This window comes from Eurytemora carolleeae, unplaced genomic scaffold (assembly GCF_000591075.1).
Source record: "Eurytemora carolleeae unplaced genomic scaffold, Eaff_2.0 scaffold219, whole genome shotgun sequence".
In the NCBI taxonomy this organism is placed as follows: Eukaryota; Metazoa; Arthropoda; class Copepoda; order Calanoida; family Temoridae; genus Eurytemora; species Eurytemora carolleeae.
The window spans coordinates 32071-48722 of NW_019396115.1; the positions used below are offsets into that span (position 1 = coordinate 32071).

Here is a 16652-nt window from a genome sequence, read left to right on the forward strand (position 1 = left end):
ATTGACACGTTTCTAAATGTACATTCCCCCCAGCGGAAACTTCCCAAAGGTTAGGTCAAGCCTTCTGAGGCGCCGCAGGGTACAAAGGAACCGAGCGCAGAGGCTAGGATGGGCTAGGTAGCCGAGCACTGTGACTAGAAAAGGCTAAAGGGCAGAGCGATGCGGCTTCGAGAGACTGGGGGAAGTTGCCGCTTGGGAAGTTGCGGGTTCAAATATGAAATGAAACGCCCTGTTAACAAAAAATAAACTCGAGGTATCATAATCGTAAATTTTATTTTCAGAAAACCGAGTAGCTGGACAGACAACTGAATATGTGAACAGAATGATAACTAAATATAGTTAACTCATCAATAAAGGCTTAATATAGTCAAGCTAGTTATCTCCATAGTATACACGCTATACAATACACATTCTAGCTAGTCAAGCTAGTTAGTTTTATATTGTACAGGTTGTACACAATGCATTCTAGCTAATCAAGCTAGTTATTAGCTTTACAGTGTAAAAGCCTACATTACTTTTTTTGTTAGGCAAGCAAAGTGGCATTAAAGTTTAACGACTATACAGTATACACAATACGTTCTAGCTAGTCAAGCTAGATAGCTTTATCGTATACAGGCTATACAGTATTCACTAAATATTCTAGCTAGTCAAACTAGATAGCTTAACGTGTACAGGCTATAGAGTATACAAATATGGTCTAGCTAGTCAAGCTAGATAGCTTTATCGTGTACAGGCTATACAGTATACACAATACGTTCTAGCTAGTCAAGCTAGATAGCTTTATCGTGTACAGGCTATAGGGTATACACAATACATTCTAGCTAGTCAAGATAGCTAGTATAGACATACTTAGGTCAAACTAGCTATTTAATCTAGAATGCTTTAAAGGGATATATATTTATTCGTTCTGTACATTATTTAGCTAGTTGCTGTTTTTTATAAAAAAAGAACATTTGAAAGATACACATAAACGTCTCTATCTCTTGAGATATGTTAAAATACGTAAACGGCTGTGATGTGGCTTAATACTATAATCAAAAAGCATTGATCTATAGTATGAATGCAAGCAAATTTTTTTTCAGGTAGGTATAGGGTGCTGTACAGTTAATGCATAAAAAATGTCTCCTCGCAAGTTGATGTCCGTATCTTGAGTCCCTTTTCATAAATGAATGTACAAATGTCGAGCTTGTCGTGTTGGTTTCATGTTATTGTCTGATTATATTAGAGATTAGACGAAGGGCCAAGTTTCATAACGTTCCTTCAAAAATGGATCCAGTTTTTTTCTGTCACAGTAAACTCAAGTTCTGCATGAATTTTTATGCAGAAGAGTAAAACAATGCAACGTTTTAATTGTTATGTAAATTAAATGAATTTTTGGCTACATCGTACTATTATACACCTTTTCTGCATGAAAACCTTAATTAATCTATATAGTAATTATTATTATTTTTCATTTATCCCTGGATCTTTGGCTCTCGTCTAGTCTCAATTAAAACTGAAATTCAAAATAATTTTGGCGGATTTCTGAACTTTCTTTAATGCGGGTTTATTGATGCTTAGTTTATAGTTATAGTGTTGCAATGTCTACTTCGAATTATATTGAAGGCCATTTTATTTAATTTGCAACATATTCAAGAGAAAAAGATATTCGTTGGCTTCAAATTGAATCTGCATCAGCATGATGATTGAACCAGCTTTTGTCTCGCTTGCAGTGCAGTGCAGTGCAGTGCAGTGCAGTGCAGTGCAGTTCTGCTACACACATATTTACAATTAAACTATTAGTAATCAAGTTTAAATGTAAATCAAATTAAAACCTGTTGAGCGCCATTAATAATCAGAAATGCAAAAATCTCAGTTAACCCATTTTAAGCATAATATTTAACATTCAAATTACATCTGTGTCATGTAAAACATATTTTTTATTCAACATATATGTTTTCTATTTAATCCAACATATAAAATGTTTTTTTTTATAATTGAACTCTTTAAAAGTGGCGGAAACAAGAACCTTGTTAATAAAAAAAGACGACAAATTGTTATTGTAATAATCTGCATATCGTTTCTAAATATATTTGATGTAATCTGTAAGAGTTTAGTAAAACCGGTTTTAGTTTTTTGTATTCAAGGTTTTTGACATGAATAGTGCATGTTTATTGTTTAATCATGTGATGAGTCAAAAGAAATAAATTTCATGGTTTTATTTTTCAATAAATTTAGTCTCTGAAGCCAAGTGTCAAGGATTTTCATACAGGGTTCCCCACAAAGGATGAGACTGCTGTGAAGACTTAATACTTATTATTAACACCATCTGAGATGTAAAATTGATTTTCTCTTTAAGACAGTATATTAATGGTTCACTTCATGAAATTGACCCCCCCCCTGTAGTTTTTTTTTACATAACTGAAAAGTATTTCTCTGAGGTTGTTGAAATTTTCTGACTTATCCTAAATACCTAAAGCCCTCCCTTTAGGTCTAAAACCAGGCTTTTTTACTAACTGCATGAATCCTCAGTCTCACTGCCTTAAAGACAACTTTTTCCTGCAACAAACTAAATCAATGTTTTGACCCAACTTCAGTGGTTAGATTTTGATAATTTTTAGCCTCTTGGAAAGCCTATGATATAAGGAAACGGATTGCACAAGTTTTTCAAAGAAATCTATGTAAATTTTTTGCATACAGCCTGTCAAAATAAATTTGCTCATTTTTAGTTTTTCTTAATTACACATCAGGTTACTTAAAATTTTGCAATTTTTTGGCGTATTAAAAATGGCATGATTATGGGCTTTTTGATAATCTATAATTCATTATTTTACGGGCATTATTCCTTAAAACGCGATTTGCAATTTTTGCGAATTTTAAAAGTAGGCTTAACAATCTTTTGTCATATATAGACATCAATATGGCCTTTGCCTAGTTTGTTTCCAGCATGAAGTTCTTCATCTTCCTGGAGCTTGTCCAGTGATACATGATGTTTCCATTGTATTTTTTCTCCATCTACATTTACCAAGGTTTGAAAATCTCCAAGAATGTTTCTGGCAAGTTTGATCAGATGAGAAGCATCCATCATCACTTGTACAGTGTTACCAAGCACATTTTTGAATTTCAAAGAGGTTTAAGTCATCTCCTGAAGAACTGCCCCATTCATCTTTTCTAAAGCTAATTACTTTTTCTCTCATGATGAACGTGCTTTAAAATGGTCAATAACGGCAATCAGTTTTTCTTCTATGAAGATATATACAAATGAAAAATTAAAATAGTAACTCGGATCTTTCTGTTTAAACATTGGTTTTCAAAAATATTTACCAAATTAAAGTTTTTAATTTCAACCGGCCATAAGTTTTCTAATCTAATTACATCTTTGGAACCTAATTGCATAAACTTTTAATATTTCAAACTTTATTCAATCTAACAGATTGATAGGTTTAAATATCGTTGGGTTGCAAAGATTAGAAAATCTGAGTTTGTGGCCCAGACTTAATTCAATTGAAGAAATTAATTTGTTAAGAACAGAATCTTTTTCATTGCTGATTGACGTATATATCGTTTTAATTTTAAACATTTCTACTTCAGATATCCTTCCTATGGGTTATAAATCCACTGGAGGAATTCAGATATCCTTCCTATGGGTTTTCATACAGTGATAACCAGAAAACTTAGGAATAGTAATATGATCTTGATCAGGATCAAGTTTTTACTTTAAAAATTTCAGTAACCATAAAACACAGCAATTGTGCAGTGTAAACAGACCCATTTCACAAAAAGTAGTTTTTTAAGTGTCTGGTAAGGTAAAACTATTTCCTTTGTAACACAATCAAATACACTCAAGTATGAATATAATGTCGTCTTCCTATTTCATTGTTTTCTGGTTATCTCTATATATAAAAGTTACAAAAATCATTGATAAGTAAATATAAAATCAGTTGTCACATGTTTTTATTTGTCAACAACAACAAAAACGTTATTTTTAACATATTTCAGGCCTTTTTAAGGGGGGGGGGGTAGGGCAGGTCGTCCCCCAACTAGACCCTTCATAAATTTAAAGCAGCCAGCCTTCATAGGGTTGAATGAAATAACATTTATATTAAATTATTCATTAGAACAATATTAACTAAATAAGCACGGGCGGATACAGGGAGGGGGGGGCGGCAGGACCTTCGCACCCCCTGACGGATTCAAGGGGGGGGCGTATCCCCCCCTCCTGAGATTTCAGAATAGTTCCTCAATAGCACTTAAGGGAAGGAAAACCTAGTACAAAACAGAAAAAATATCCATCTTTAAAAAAACATTTGTTCCTAAATCTGAACGTTTTTGTTCCGAAATATATTTAGCACCCCCCTCACTTAAATCCAGTATCCGCCCCTGTAAATAAGTCAAGACTCACCCTCTCTATTATCTAGCTGTTCCTGTTGATGTGGATGGTGGGGAAGGTGGAGACTGGGAAAGCGATATAACTTAACTTTCGTCCGCAAACGTATTTGTTTTCAAAATGTTTTGACCGACAATACTAAATTTTCCCGGAGTCCTGAAACCTGGCCTTCCTGTGAAGTTACTCCACGTTTTTTTTTTAACTTTTCATCTTTAGGAAAAGAATGAAATCTTATCTTATATGTTTGATCCATGTTACAATTTCACATTGAACAATACCTCAAGCTTGTTTATACTGAGAAATCATGTAACTGATCAAAACAAATCCCCCCAAGAACAGTGTACTACATGTACACAATAACATACCAATACATGTTTACATTGTCATACCAATACAGGTGCCACCTGTTATTCAATAGTATATATATTCTTAGGAAAAATGTTTCTAAAACATTTGCTACTCCTTTATTATGCCAAATTTTGACCCTGAAAGAAAATATAGTATAAAAACGAACCAGTGCTTCCCTACCTAGCTATAATTTCATCTATATTTTCAAATTGTAAAAACAAATTTTAACCCCTATCCTTTCACGTGCCCCTAGCTACGGGCCTGAGCCCATTCTCTCCATAGAAAGTGGTCGTGTATTTCACGTACTTTGGGGGACGATATGTTGGCCGTTAGATGTCTTGTGCTAAATTCTTATCCGATAGATAGATATTTCTCCGTACATTTCACGACCAAAATAGGAGACGTCAAGTTGTCGACCAATGTAGTTTATGGAAGGAAGGGCCTCTGCTCTCTCCTTCCTCCTAGAATGCTACCTCCGTAGGGCTGGGCACGTTCCAACTTTTTTAAAATTATTCCATTCCGTTCTAGAACGAGGGCCTTCAGCTAGATCGTTCCGTCCTAGTTCGTTCTTTTTCCAATCGTTCCATCCCCGTTCCGTTCTTGGAGTTCTTAGTTGAGAACGGTTCCATCCCAAGTGTTAATAATTTGTTTATATAATTTTCCTAAGAATACTCATCAGACACTTCCTTTTATTACTTTGGTGAAAGCTTCAAGGGATGAAAAATAGAGATATATATTTTCATAAGATTATTACATAAATAATGATACCATATCTATATTTACACTGAAGGCAGTATTTATTAAAGCCTTTTTAATGAAACTGTTTAAGTTAAGGGCAAAAGTGAGATTTTTAAGTATTATTTTTATATGATGTGATTATACTTACATGGAATACATACGTAGTTTATAGAGTGGCATATCCGATACACCTTTGAAACCTTCATTTCTCCATCGTTTCTGAAGCAATTGAAATACTTTTGTAGAGAAACCATAATGAAAATAATCAGTTTTCAAATGAGAAACATGGATTTTAAATGCAATACTTGATCAGACAAAGCTTTGAAGGGTATTGTTGTGAATCAGAATTGAAATTATGTCTGCAATCACTAAACCTCTCAATTGATTCTATATTAATTAAACTGCTTTGTAGGTTTTTTTCAACAAATCTCCAGATGTTATATTAAATGAGAACGCGTTCTTGATTTTAACATTCTTTTCAAGCAATTTCCGTTCGTTCATTCTTTTACTAAATGTTATAATATGTTTAAGAACGCATTCTGTTATCTTCGTGTTCGTCCTTTTTTTCTAAACGATGGGATCGTTCTTGATAATTCCGTCAGGAACACCATGCTGAAAGTGATATTTCCGGTCTTGGGTTCATTAAGACTCTCCTCACCGGAACATAATGATACACTGAATAGGTTATACATGGTGAACGTGGTAAAAGTAACAGTTTAAAACAGAGCTCAGCTACCAAATAAATATATACAGAGTTGAACACAAGGGATAAGACTTCGGAGACGATTATACGGAATTTGTTTAGTCCTGTTCCTTGTAGGTCAAAACTGGCAAATTTCTGTGCTTGACCATTTAGTAAACCATTAAAATATTTAATTAAATACAGAAACCAAAAATCAAGCTTTTATCGTCATATATTTAGAGTTTTGGGCCGTATTTACACTCTCATCTGTTGTTGGTAACCCTGTATAAAGGAAGTCTGTAGAAACATATCTTATTCCATATCATTGAAGTCACAACTTTTGTGGATTAAATTTGAGGATCAAGCATTTATCTCCATGAGGTTCTGCAGAACTGTTCAGGAGCTGTTTTCTATAAATCTTGATCCTCTGTGTTCAGAAGCTGTTCTTTATAATCTATATCCTCTGTGGGTTAATAGAATGAACATTTGTAAAATAAATAAAATGCATAAAATAAAATTATGTAAAATATTTAGTTCAAATCATTTTTTAACAGAATAATTGGTGAGATAAATAAGCGCTGTAATATAAACTACATTCAAAGAAGTTTTTGAAAAAATCGTAAAATATGTAGGGAAATCCCCCCCCCCCCCTTATATTGGTGTTCGATTCAAAAACTAGATCACATTTCAGGCCTGCATGCAAAAAATCAGTGTTAAATCTCGAGTAATAAAATCATCAGGCTTCATTGGCATTTTGGAGGAGGAAAATGAGGGAAAAGGGGAGGGGAATGGTGTAACGACAGGGCGAAATGCATTAAGTTGTTTCAAGGTTTCTTTTACCCACTCCGTTGAACCAACTATAGTCTGAAAAAAACAACGGTTTCACACCAGGGGCAGGGCCTGGGCCCAAGGGTCCCCACCTTAGCTCCTAAGGAAATTTATGATATGAATTAAAATCATGAAGGGATGAAAGATACAACAAAAATAGAATTGAATAAATGACCTGAGATACCAGTTAAAATTGTTTTCTCATCTTAAATTATTAACACTAATATGCCTTTGATGAGATATGTAAATCTCGAAATCTGATGATGAGGCCTGCTGTTAGCATGAGCTAAACTTTTTTGAATGACAAAGTATATATACAGGGTTACCAACAAAGGATGAGACTTCAGAAAGGACATCACAAAATGTACACTGTCTGTTTCCATGAATACTAAATAGTAAATACACGGTTTCCTTAAACTTGTTTCTTTCTTTGCCAAATCATAAGATAATAATAGACTAAATTCAAGGTAGACGACTCAATTAAACCTTGGGTTTTTCATTATTAAGAGTTTTAGGTCGTCTTTACAGTCTCATGCTTTGTGGGTAACCCTGAACACAAAAAGTAGTCTTAAAAGTAATAAACACATGTGTAGATATGAACAACATCTTATTTTCTGCAATGTATAAACTTTTTTAAAGGTTGATTTTGATTGAAAATTATATCTACATACGTAGTGCTCTTCAGATTTTGCTTCATCTTGGACGTCGACACTTCAAGTCTCGAACCAAGCTATGTAGTAGAGAAGCCTGTATATTTAATTAGTTTCATGTCAAAAAAACCAACTTTGTAGATGAAGCCATATCTGGCTAGCACTCAATGTATTAAATGTTACCCACACTATGAGTTGTGACGATTGCACAAGTAAGGTTACCTTTAACTGGATACTCCATATGTATATACTCTGTGATTTAAAGAGTCAACATCATAAATTAAGACAGCCATGTGTGTTTCTCTCGATCTCTATGCGTCCTCCACGCATCTCTGACCCTTTAGTAAAAGTAAATTCAACCTAATGTCTGACCGAGTCCTATTGAGTGTCTGCCATATTTACCCGATGTCCGGGCGATACGGTACAAACTGGGTCCGGAAAGGTTGACCCGGCTCGGAAATTCAAATATACTAAGTCTGCCCGTGCCTCACCCCTCATGCATACCAATCTCCCTCAAGGGGGGGGGAGGGCTCTAAAAAAATGCGATGCACATCCTCCTTACAAAAGTTGTATTTATTTTGATTAAGTATTTTGATAGTGAATTGTTTTGTAATTTTGAAACATACATTTTTGAACAAATAAGAAATTGAAACTTGCTGCTTTTTGTTCAATTTTTAGGGGGGGGGGCAACATTTTTTTTGGCGAGCACACTCAAGCCTTTATCCCCCCCCCCCCATGAGATATTGATTTAATCCACCCCTGTTTAACACAATCATATTGCAAAGATATAAGGATTACAAAATTTAAGTTTGTCGCATAGAACTCAGTTCCTTTGCAAAACTTGTTGTTAATAATAGAGCGAAATAAAATACTTGTCATGATTCGACATAAACTCAATTTATATTATTTCAGATTTGTTTTATACACATTTATAGTTCTTCATGCTTGATTTCTTTATTTTGTTTCTCTTGTAACCATAGTTTTCTAAACCAGTCTGGTTGAGATTCCAGTTGATCTTCGTTAACATAATATTCATAATCAACCAGTATCTAAATTATAAAAAATCAGAAATAATACAAAAATACAGGGAGAGAAAGTTCAAAACTGTAATTTAACCCGAATGTGACACTTAGTTTCCGGTTAAGACTAAATAAACATAGTTATCTGTTTCTCTCAACTTTTAAACAAGTTATGGCATTAAAAATCTATTTACTTCATTAAATTGATAATATGGGTACATTTTGATAATTACGATGTACACATTATATCATTGTGTAAAATTTTTGAATTAATAACTTTTATTTCATAAATTCTGGAACAATACACATCATTTGCTAAAAAGTGTACATTTGGAATATTTTCAAATATCATAATTTTCAGATTTTTCAAGCTTAAAAAACGTCTGTTACCTCTTGATCAGCTTGTATATCCTGGGTTGCGACCAATGACATGACAGTACCAAGGATCGGATGAAGAGGAAAAAGAAGGAACTCAGAGTTAGGTTGGAAACTATGATTTACTTTATGTCCCAGGGTAGCATTATACCTAAACAAGTATAAATTAATAATGTAAAATTTTATTCAAAATCAAATATTTTATTATTTAATTCTTATTTTTAAAGATAATTTTCTGCTTTAAATAAGCAATACCATATATGCTTTATAAGAAAGAAATATTAAGTTTATGTTTGCAGGAAACCTTGAGAAAAAAGTGTATACAGTTTGGAACAGCTCTAGGCTTGAGTTTGATATCCACAGCAGACAACTTTAACATTTTAGGGAAAAGTGCTTAATCTATTAATCTTAGTCATTACTTCCAACAGTAATCCACAAGTAGCAATCTCTTACACATAAATAGATGAAAGTTTTGCTAATTATTTATAAAAAAGCTTTGAACAAGAGTTTTATATTCCTAAAATGTACATGTCTAGGTCTACACAAAAGTATTGATAAGTAAGGTAAAATCAAAAGGCCAAGCTCGGTTCAAGATTTCAAAGTCAATCCAGTCTTGTAAATTAACTTTTCAACCTTTCAGAGCAGACTAGATCTTTGTGTTCCTGGTACGACCACGAGATATCCAAGAGGAATTAATTTTTAATTAAGATACGAATCATTGCTTGATCCTGGGATTTACAATACAAAAGTTTTGGCCTCTTGGAAAAGGACAACAAAAAACACATAAAGCACATGCACAATTCGAAATTAGGTTTAAAGACAATTAACGAATAAAAATGTGGGCGTATTGTGTAACTATTAAAACATATTTTCATATTTCAAAAGTTGGATCTGCTCTCCTGTTGTATTGAAAATACCTTTGAAGATTAGCGAGCTCTGGTGGAAGATCTATACAATAGTTATCTTTTACTTCCTCTTGATGATGAAACATACGATACGTATTCCGTATATGTTCCTCTTCTTTACTAAAGCTTTGTCTAAACAGAAAACAAATTTGAACTTTTTTTAAATGGAATTTTATAAAAAAAAATATATTTTGAACATGAATTTTTCAAATTTATTCTAAACAATAAAAATCAAATAACTGAAAAGATAACAAAAGCATCTTTTTGATATAAGTTTAATGGGATTTTAAAAAAAACAATAGAAGTTTTAAAAAAAATTATTCAAATATATTCAAAATATGCCGTTTTTCTTAAATTTAACTTTGTCAAAACAGCAGAAGTCAAAAGACTAAAAAAATCAGTAATGATTTTAATTGTTTGCATGGACGAGTTAGTTTTTATAAAAAAAATAACGAAACTATAATTGAGGAAGTGAGCTTTTCAAAATTGAAAACAAATCCCTTGTTTTGCAAACAAAACTGCCAAAAGATGTTTACACAAAATATGTTTATGAAAATGTCACATCTTGAGAAAAAAATCAAAATAGAAGATAAATGCACATTAATAGGTCCAGTATATCAAATTAAATTAGCCGAAAAGTAATTGTAGACTGTTTTGCTGGTTTATGCCAAAATTCGCACAAATTGCCAAAAATGGTGCGAAAGTGAGCTTTTGGTTAAACCCCTATAGCTCTTGAAATTGTTTGTGTGGTTGTTTATTACCTGTTCAGTGGTCTGGTGGTAGCATTACAAAAAATAATATATCCATTGTAAAAAGCTAACACTTCACCTGCATGTGAAATAAAATATTACTAAATAATCTCTAGAGGAACTCAGTTTCTTTTCATCCTGATGGTTTAAACATTTGATAATCCAATTTTAGACTATTAGATCTAACAGAATGCATAGAATTCTAAAATCCCGAGCTTTATTAATCCCAAATGGTTCATTGGTTAGAATAGTGAAAGCTTTAGGCGCAGGACTGTATCCGTTATTCCAAGTTACCATAAGTTTTGGACTTATCATTAATAAAAGCTTGTAATTGTGTAAACTAGATTTATAGAAATATACCCTCTTAATATACTAGTGTAGAAACTAAGACTGGCGTTGGTGGTTAATTGACTAATTGGTTGGTTGATTAGTTGATTGATAGTTGATTAGTTGATTAGGCTCCTGGACTCAGACACAGGATTTGATTATTGATTAAAAGTTTTACTGTTTTGTGTTTTCCTTGTCGGAGTAAAAAAATTGCCAGAATATTGCTTTGGTTTGGATTTTCTCCGAGAGGAGGGGTTGGTTAAAGACGACATTCTGTGAGGGACGGGGCCGGGATAGAAAGTAGATTTATGGTCAACAACTAGATGGATAAGTAAATAACTATACGCTGCGTCGGTATATTGCGGATGCAACGGCTTCTAACTCACCCATCGCAATATCACAGCTGTCTTTCTAAGAATTCTCAAAGAATATATGAAACGACAGCTGTATTGAGTTAACACTCTACGCTAGCTTACACTCTAGTTTTGCGGCAATTTGAACACCATCTTACATATATTATACTGTGCATGTCCGTCTGTTTGTTTGTTTCTATTTAATCACCTGAAATCACGCTTACAGTCCTTTTAACGCCTACCAAATTGCATGGAACTAAAAAAAAATATGTTCCTTAATTTTTGCCACAATTAATGACACCATTTTAACTTTTTGCTTCACTGTATTGTGGCATATTGACTAACCTTCTTTGTCTGGTCTTTTAAGTATACTTGAAATAACAGAAATTATCGAGAAAAAAATATGTTAAAAATCTGTAATATTTCTATCCTTTAATTATATTTCGTTTAGTAAACAGTCCTTGTCCAGCTGAAGTATCTTCCACTGAACTGTTTCTAACCTCAACTGTTCTACTCTCATATGGGTCAACCTCTAGAGGGTCAACACCTAAACTGGAGAGAGAAATTAAAGGGATTGTTTGTATATTTGTAAATTTTACCACTCAAGCATTGCCATAAGGGCCAAATTCATAAAAATGTGTTATCTCTCAATTTTTTAACTTCTGCATGAAGAAGCCTGAATTTTCTGATCATTTTGAGATAAAGTTTCAATGATTCTGGCCCTAACTGCTAAATTCGTAAATGCTAAAACTCAAATAGTATTTACATATATAGCTAAAAAATAGTATTTACATATATAGCTAAAAAATAGTATTTACATATATAGCTAAAAAATAGTATTTACATATACAGCTAGAAAATAATCATGAAATCTGATGATTTAAAACCTGTAATGAGTTGGCGGAGAGTATTTGATATTAGATTCTGAAGATTCTTTAAAATCTAGAATCCACAAATTTCCAGACTTACAAGCTTGGTGTAATTTTGTAATTTGACCCTAGAATATAGAATATTGTTAAAAATAAATTCAGTCATAGGTTTCTTCGTTTACAAACAAATAAAAAAGTCTTGAAAAAAAAACTTTATAAAATAAATCATTACCGCGGCAAAGAGTTTTTTTGAGAACTCAGGAAGGATTTGAGTCTTTGCCACAAACTCAAGTTTTCTAATCCCTATATCTGTGGAGCCTATTCAAATTGGATTAATTGATCTAACATAATTGATAGTTTGAAATATCCGAGGTCTATGACGCAGGGTTGCAAAGATATAGGGATCAGAAAATCAAGGCATGTGAAAAAGACACAATTCCTTTGCTAGATCTTTAAAAATATCATAATTTATAAAGTTTAAACAAAAACTACCTTGATTGGTTCATTGTGTGAAATATAGCTAACATTTATTTTAAAATAAAACTAAAACCTGAATTAACAAATGATTCTGCCAAAGTCCCACCACAGCAGTGTAGAAGTCTGGATAAAGGTAAGCCCCAGATAAAGTTTTATCTGATATTTGACATTCCTTTAAATCCTCTAAATCTCCAGATGTGCTTGATTCACATAAATCTCCAGGTCTATCTTGAGAGTCAAATGAAGTATAGTAGAAGCTTCCCTCCCAGCCATGAGCAGCTATATACCAGGTCGGATTGGAGGGACCATTCCTGCAATATTAGAGATGAGTGCATATAATGCAATATTTTAGGAGACATGATAAGATTATTTATGCTAGAATATATTTAATGAAAACGTTAATAAAGATTAAAAAATAAAAAAGTAATATTAGAGATATTGCATATAATGCAATGTTTTCAGAGACATGATAAGATTATTTATGCTAGAATATATTTTATTTATTAACAGCTTGGGTGGAATAATATAACTCAGTGAATTTATATATATATATATATATCTTGGTATATAAGGCGTTTTTAATATTTTTCTTCATATATACGCAATAGATAGAAGACAAATTAAAAGGGAAACCCGAATTAAAATTGAGTTAAGCCAATAGTCCTATTAATTTTTAGCTAACACTCCCTTTAACTGTAAGATTGTAAACTCTATTCTATGAAAAACAAGCATCACCACAAGGTTGTAATGCAAGGAAAGTTTTTTCAGAAGTGTACACATCTTTTGTACTGCAGTGTACTGTCTCTGGGCGGTAATGTAAACACAAAACGGATGTCAAAGCCTGACATGGGATCCATTTTTCACATAAAAAAATCAATGAAATATTCTGGTCATAGGAAACTATTATGTGAATTATCAAAATTATCAAAATTTAATGCTTTTAACCTCCTCGGATACTAAACGAACACTGATGCTTCAATTCTTGTTTACAAATTCCGTCCAAGGAGAACTGGTTTCAATATGTACGCAGAGTATACACAACTGCAATTAACTTTCCTTGCATTACACCCTTGCATCACCATACCTAATCCAAAATGGTTTTAAGGGAAATTTTAAAATCATCACTCAATCCCCGGCACGTTATATATACTGGGAATTTGAGAAAAAGCCATTCGGAAAAATTCCACTGAAAATATGCATTTGAAAACATTAATAAGGTATAATTTAGGATTTTTAAAGAATAAAGATGGAGCTTTTTTATTCCCCTGAGAGGAGATTAAATACTTGTTATTTTTTCATGTGAAAAGTTAAGAAAGAAACCTCTTATCAATTTATAAGAATCTATTTATCAAACAGTTCACCTATAAGGATAAAAGTTTCAAAGTCCATTCCTACTTGGTTTGGGGGCTTTGTACACTTGTTGCAAAACAGAAGAAACAAATGAGTTACCTAATTAAAGTAAGATTTGTATCATAGAGTTCTATCTTTTTATTCTCCTGATTTGAACCCTCTCTCAGGGCCCATTTTCTAAGTTGTTTTGCAGCTAGTTCTCCATTAAAACATTCCTTACTACGTTTACATCAAATAAAATATTTTTTCATCAATATTTTTTACAAAATTAGCATTTATTAATTTGAAAAAGTAAAGATAAACAGAAGAATATTAGTCTCAGTTATAAGAGCTGAATGAATTGTGAGTTAAAAATGTTCTACGGAGCCTTTAAAGCTGATAAGAATGCAAGACAATTTAAAGCTTTCAGAGAGGAACTGAGTTCTTGCAACAAACTCAAATTTTCTAATTCCGAATTCTGTTCAAAATGGTGTTTATCAAAACTTGATCCTCTCTTTTTGCTAACCTTCAGAGTGTCCAAACTAATTTATTCTTCAGATTAATTTCTAGAGATTAAAGATTCCTTTCTAAATATAATTAAGTCTTTTCAAATGAAATAAAATTTTAATAGTTTTAGACTTGAAAAAAAATCTTTTACTTTTAATGAAGTGAAGAAATAATAATGATTTATTCAATGATCCTGGTAGTTCTTGAAGCAAAGGCAACACAGATAAAAGACAAACATTGAAATTTATTCATTTTCAAAAATCAAGATCCACCTAATAATGATAATTATAGTTCAAGGTTTTTTTTGAATGGTTTACGTTAATCATTAAAAAGATTAACGAACACGTTTTTAAATTATTTTAACTTTTAACCAGGGGCGTACACAGGAATTTTCGGGTAGTGAGCACCCGTCGTGATCGGGGGCTTAAACCCCCTTAAAAAGATATATTTCACTAAACCATCTCAAACCCCCATTAACCCACCCTGCAAACGCCCCTAATTTGAATTTGCATTAATTTTTTGATTCCAAAAAATGCACTTTTAAGATACAGGGTGTTCCAATAAACATGGGAATTTAGTAACAAATTTGATATCGTCATTGTTATGAATTAGCATTGTAATACCTAATTTCAAAAGCCATAGTATCATGTCTGCTAGAATTTATTTTATGAACAGAGTAAAAGATGTGTAAAGATCTGTCTATAATGTCTCCGCAAGATGAACAGTGAAGACTTTTTATACTGTCATTTTCTTGTTTTACTAAGTACAACCGTATGCAGTCAAAAAATAAACAAACTAATTATAAACTTAGCAGACGAAATTCATACGGATTAGAGCTTTCTCAGTAGGTATCACTATACTAAATCAACGAATTATTTAAGAAGACGATATCGAATTTGCCACTGAATTCCCATGTTTATTGGGACACCCTGTACAATAAAACTGCACTTTGAAAATTCTTATCATTTCAATTTTAAAAATTTTCTGAACTCAATATCTTAAAAGTATTTATCTCTGTTATCGATGTCGAGTTTTGTATAAAACTGGTAGATAAGTAGAGAAGGATTCACGTAGGAACATCAACTAAACAGTCTGCAGGAGATGACTTGCATATTTTAAACCTGTAGTTAAACAACCATTTTCTCCTCCTTCCCTTGATCATATTGCATTGAAGTCACAAATTTCTCATTGTTCGGGATTATTTTTAAAGTTTAAATACGTATGACTAATAACTACTAAGTATGTCGGGGTTTTTCTTCCGAAGAATCTTGATACTTTGATATAAAAAGTTCTTAAGGTATTTGGACTTGACAGATGTCACAAAAATCTGAGCAGTTTCAATTTTTTCTTAATAAATATCTTTTTTTTTAACTTTGCAAGATCTTAGTTTTGAAAATATTCTAGTCATATCTAGGTATGTTACACGAATCAATGTAAGAAAATCACAGGAATAAAAATTTCTGAAAACAAAACCTGGAAATGAAAACTTTTGTAAAAAAGTCCCAGTTTAATTTTCAAACAACCGGTAAAAATATCTTTCTTCATAAGCATAACAATAACAAAAACAAATAAGATTGATTACATATCGGCTTAACCTTTCTCCGTTTACACAGTTTTATGGATCTCACTGTTATTATTTAAACAGTAGCAAAATTTGTTACAAGGTGGTAAACAAATGAAGTGAAAGTATTGAATCTGATATCTTGATATTTCTCGCCGGTGCGGTATTTTGATTTTCCAACATGACTTACAATATTCTGAAGTACCATGCACTGCATGTACTGGTACAGTGTTTATCTCAAATGACATTTTGAAAATATCAATATTTTCTGTTCTGAAGTTATGTATACAAATTAAATATTTCTATATATATATATAGATATAATATATTTATACTTTTTCCTGTTCTTTCCTGATTTATAATTCTTAGAAGAAAGTTTATATTATAGAAACAACTCACCACGCAAACGAACAATGAATTGTTTGCCTTGTCTCATGACGTCACGGTACAGTGGTAATCAGAGAACAGTGGAAGGGTTGTCGTCTTCATTCTTTTTTAATAATGAAATGTTCCTCAGAATTTGTCATTTGTAACTTATTCTGATTTTAAAATTTTTATTTATTTAAAAC

General features: G+C 32.3%; 2 protein-coding genes across 5 annotated transcripts in view; one reads left to right on the forward strand and one right to left on the reverse strand.

Moving 5' to 3' along the window:
- LOC111695373 (uncharacterized) overlaps positions 1-2085 on the forward strand; it is a 29254-nt gene extending 27169 nt beyond the window's left edge. For all 4 annotated transcript variants that reach the window (XM_023464688.1, XM_023464690.1, XM_023464691.1 and 1 more), the window contains one exon: positions 282-2085. In XM_023464688.1, the coding sequence (XP_023320456.1) occupies positions 282-343 (62 nt within the window). In that variant the 3' untranslated portion in view covers positions 344-2085. The remainder of the gene's footprint in view (positions 1-281) is intronic.
- Positions 2086-8493: 6408 nt separating this feature from the next.
- On the reverse strand, positions 8494-15631 carry LOC111695370 (histone-lysine N-methyltransferase SETD7). Its single transcript, XM_023464684.1, has 9 exons — positions 14716-15631; positions 14136-14255; positions 12760-12997; positions 12228-12337; positions 11771-11892; positions 10673-10739; positions 9924-10043; positions 9022-9157; positions 8494-8661 (listed from the first exon to the last, which is right to left on the reverse strand). The coding sequence occupies exons 1-9, from the start codon at positions 14772-14774 to the stop codon at positions 8542-8544; spliced, it is 1092 nt and encodes a 363-aa protein (XP_023320452.1). The 5' UTR covers positions 14775-15631; the 3' UTR covers positions 8494-8541.
- Positions 15632-16652: the final 1021 nt, after the last annotated feature.

Bases quoted from the DNA above. Each gene is read 5' to 3' on its own strand.
- LOC111695370 (XM_023464684.1), bottom strand. From the start codon at position 14,774: ATGAATAAATTTCAATGTTTGTCTTTTATCTGTGTTGCCTTTGCTTCA. The intron at 11,893-12,227 runs GTTTTAAATCAT...TTCTCTCTCCAG, and splicing joins TCTCCGCCAACTCATTACAG to TTTAGGTGTTGACCCTCTAG. The intron at 10,740-11,770 runs GATAGAAATATT...TTTCACATGCAG, and splicing joins TAAACGAAATATAATTAAAG to GTGAAGTGTTAGCTTTTTAC.